Source organism: Rhagoletis pomonella, unplaced genomic scaffold, assembly GCF_013731165.1.
Source record: "Rhagoletis pomonella isolate Grant_MI unplaced genomic scaffold, Rhpom_1.0 Rhpom_scaffold_00001, whole genome shotgun sequence".
Classification (NCBI taxonomy): domain Eukaryota; kingdom Metazoa; phylum Arthropoda; class Insecta; order Diptera; family Tephritidae; genus Rhagoletis; species Rhagoletis pomonella.
Window position 1 is genome coordinate 65,845,153 of NW_023458555.1, and position 3,705 is coordinate 65,848,857.

A 3,705-nucleotide genomic window follows, 5' to 3' on the forward strand; every position below is an offset into this window, starting at 1 on the left:
TTTTCATTTTCAATTTCATAGATTGTTTATAATGACTTTTGCTAAAATTTCAAAATCAAAAGTTATCAAAACAAATTCTATGGGACTGAGAAGTATTATTTTCTACTTTTTAGTCCATTTATAAAAGCGTTTTATATTAAAAAGTTTTTTTTATATTATTTATTTTCTACTTTTTAGTCCTGTCTGAATAAAAGTTTGCAATAGATATTAAAATAATTTAACGATATTAATAGAAAGGTGCACACACATGCATTTACATATGTATGTACATACAAACGAGCACCAATTAATTTTATTTAAAGAAATGGCGTGTCGTCTATTTCCGGTGTAGCAAACGTAGTACATAGGGCGACATCTAGATGTCATCTACCTCGCCCTATTCACTATGCTTTTTTATAGGAGCTTTTCAAAGCTTTGCTTTATGGTGTCGGACACACAACATTGAAAGTTTCTGGAACACAACATTGAAAGTTTCTGGAACACAACATTGCAAGTTGATAAAAGCGTTGTAAAAAAAAGAAGTTACATTTCCTTGGTAATCTTATAACTCAAGAACCGCCGAACCGATTCCCACGGTTTTGCATTCGTTGGAAAGGGCTCGGGCTCCGTGAGGTTTGTAGCAAAGAAAATTTAAAAAAAATAACTAGGGTCTCGAGATATAGACCAAAACGTGGACCTGGGTAACCTTGGGTGTATTTGTTCAATATGGGTATCAAATGAAAGCTGTTCATGAATGCTTTAAGATTGAGCACTTTTCATATAGCTGGGTGACTAGGGTCTCGAGATATAGACCAAAACGTGGACCTGGGTAACCTTGGGTGTATTTGTTCAATATGGGTATCAAATGAAAGCTGTTCATGAATGCTTTAAGACTGAGCACTTTTCATATAGCTGGGTGACTAGGGTCTCGAGATACAGACCAAAACGTGGACCCGGGTAACCTTAGGATGTATTTGCTTAATATGGGTATCAAATTAAAGCTGTTCATGAATGCTTTAAGATAGAGCACTTTTCATATAGCTGGGTGTCTAGGGTCTCGAGATATAGACCAAAACGTGGACCTGGGTAACCTTGGGTGTATTTGTTCAATATGGGTATCAAATGAAAGCCGTTTATGAATGCTTTAAGATTGAGCACTTTTCATATAGCTGGGTGACTAGGGTCTCGAGATATAGACCAAAACGTGGACCTAGGTACCCTTGGGTGTATTTGTTCAATATGGGTATCAAATGAAAGCTGTTCATGAATGCTTTAAGATTGAGCACTTTTCATACAGCTGGGTGACTAGGGTCTCGAGATACAGACCAAAACGTGGACCCGGGTAAACTTAGGCTGCATTTGTTTAATATGGGCATAAAATGAAAGCTGTTATGTCAAAAATATGCGGATGCAAATAAAAAAAAAATTTAAATATTCATGAATACCGTTTTTGTGAAAAATAAAATTGTGTAATGCGGACAGTTCTTTAATCTTCTTTAATATAAAAATTAATATAAAAATATGTAGGGTTTTCCTTCCTGACGCTATAACTCCAGAACGCACGAACCGATTTCCACGGTTTTGCATTCGTTGGAGGTTTATAGCTAAGAAAATTCAGGAAAAATTTCAATAGAAAAGTATATGGTGTGTGAGTATCCCTCACGAAAATAAGTATGTTTCATTTAAAGTAGATGGTGCCGGTGCGTGAAACATTGTTTAACAGCTATTCATTGTACTTTGCTCAGTTAATTTCATGTGACACTAGCGAATACCCGGCGTGCTTCGCTGCGCCTTAAAAGTAATTTTGTTTTGTTACTCCCTCTCACAACATTTGAAAATATTAGTTAATATTGCTGTACATATTTGTATAGTAGGGAGATTTTTTCAAATTATATAAATAAACGTTATTTGAATATTGAATCAATACACGTTTGAGGAAAGGGTGCGATAGTAGACTCCAGTTATAAGATTATAAATTAAATTTCCAAGAGAAAGTCGGTTCTTTACATATCGCTACCTTAATATAGAAAGGCCCTATCTGACATCGTCGCTGATATACAAAAAGCGGTAACTAACTAAAAATCGAAAATTTACGTTTTAATTGATAATGATGCATTTGATCGCATTATGTGGCCCCAAATCGTTTAATGCAATAAAAGATTTTAGTTAGTTACGGCTTTGTGCATTTCAGCGACGATGTGAGATAGGGCCTTTCTATATTAAGGCAACGATATTTTCTAATTACCTTCGAAAATATATTAACTCAAAAAAATAAAATAAACAATGCTTCATAGATCGATTTTTTTTCTTTAAAAATATTTTGTAAATGAGGCCATAAGAGCTTAGGGGGAGAGTTACAACACAAAAATACATTTAAGGCGCAGCGAAGCACGCCGGGTAATTGCTAGTTGTTATAATAAATTCGAATTATTGTTTGCTTTCTTTCGGTCAACCGTGTAAATTAAATATTAAAGAAATGTATAAAAATAGCAGATGTTTTTTACTTTTGAATACGGCTTCATGGAGTGCGCTATAAAGACAGTGGTATAAATGCTTGAAAGAAATATACATATGTTGAATCAAATGGGTTTTTTCGTTAATGCGGTTCTTACGTAGGTATAAACAATGTATATGATAAACTTAGGACACTTTTTTCATGTACGTTTTAAAATTAATCTGCCCTTTAAACACAAATTTTGTTCTAAAAAAAAATGTTTTTGAGGGACAGATAAATTTTAAAAGATACTTGAGGTTGATATGAAACCCAACGAAGGCTTATTCCATTTAAATAACAATCCAAAATTAAACTTAAGTGCCGTTTAAATATTCATCTGAAATTGGCCCTTAATCTATAGATTGTAAGACAGTAAGAGCCTACATTTTCTTGACTATGATTATGCTCCATAGCTTATTCCCACTCTCTCAGCCACTAAATTTGCCATGGAATTACCTTCAACAAGAATCGGCACGACTTTTTTACCCAACGTTTGGAGAATTTCTACAATCTTTAGAATTGTTGTCGGATCAGGTAATCCCGGTATACCAGCTCTTCCCATTAACTTTCTCTCGTCATCATTATTGTTATTTTCTCCACTGGTAACCTCTAATGACCGCTTGCGACGGTACTCATTCGAATCTTCACTGGTTTCCTCCGAAGAAGATTTGTCTTCTTTCGATAGCTCTGATGCTTCATTGCCCTGCCAAATGTCGTATTAATACATATTGGGGCTTGAATAGGAATGTTGAACTTCTTACTTTAGCTGTGTCTAAAAACACAACCAGACTTAAAATCAAACTCAGCAATAAAATATTTCGCCGTAAGTATAACATCATAAAAAATTGTTTGCACCGGAAAATTTTGTCAAAAAAGTTTTAGGTGATAATACAAACTGTAACTAACGACCACAAGGCTATGTCGCACCATTTTATACGGTCCGCATGTATTGCATGTCGCAAATCGGGGCCAACTCATTGAACTTCTGATGCGATTTTCTCAATTGCGTGCTAACGAACGTCAACACTTTCATCCAATTTCTGACGATAATTCACCAATTTTTATGATTATATAAAATTGTGTCACCAATAAAAACTACGTTTTTAAGAGAGGAATCTATTTTAGATTGTTATTCTATTTCAGTGGCTTTTAAAATATGGATATAAACGTATGTAATATGTATAAGAGTATTTATGCATATTAGACCGTATCACGATTTATGGGCGAAAAAA

General features: G+C 34.3%; 1 protein-coding gene across 2 annotated transcripts in view; it reads right to left on the reverse strand.

Moving 5' to 3' along the window:
* LOC118747191 overlaps nt 1-3,462 on the reverse strand; it is a 10,226-nt gene extending 6,764 nt beyond the window's left edge. Inside the window, exons 1-2 of one of the 2 annotated variants that reach the window (XM_036481191.1) lie at nt 3,235-3,462; nt 2,930-3,176 (exon numbers count right to left, since the gene is read on the reverse strand). In XM_036481191.1, coding sequence (XP_036337084.1) covers nt 2,930-3,176; nt 3,235-3,312 — 325 coding nt within the window. In that variant the 5' untranslated portion in view covers nt 3,313-3,462. Of the gene's footprint in view, nt 1-2,724; nt 3,177-3,234 lie in introns of those variants that run through there. The other variant, XM_036481183.1, reaches the window with a different exon arrangement.
* Between the last annotated feature and the right edge of the window lie 243 nt (nt 3,463-3,705).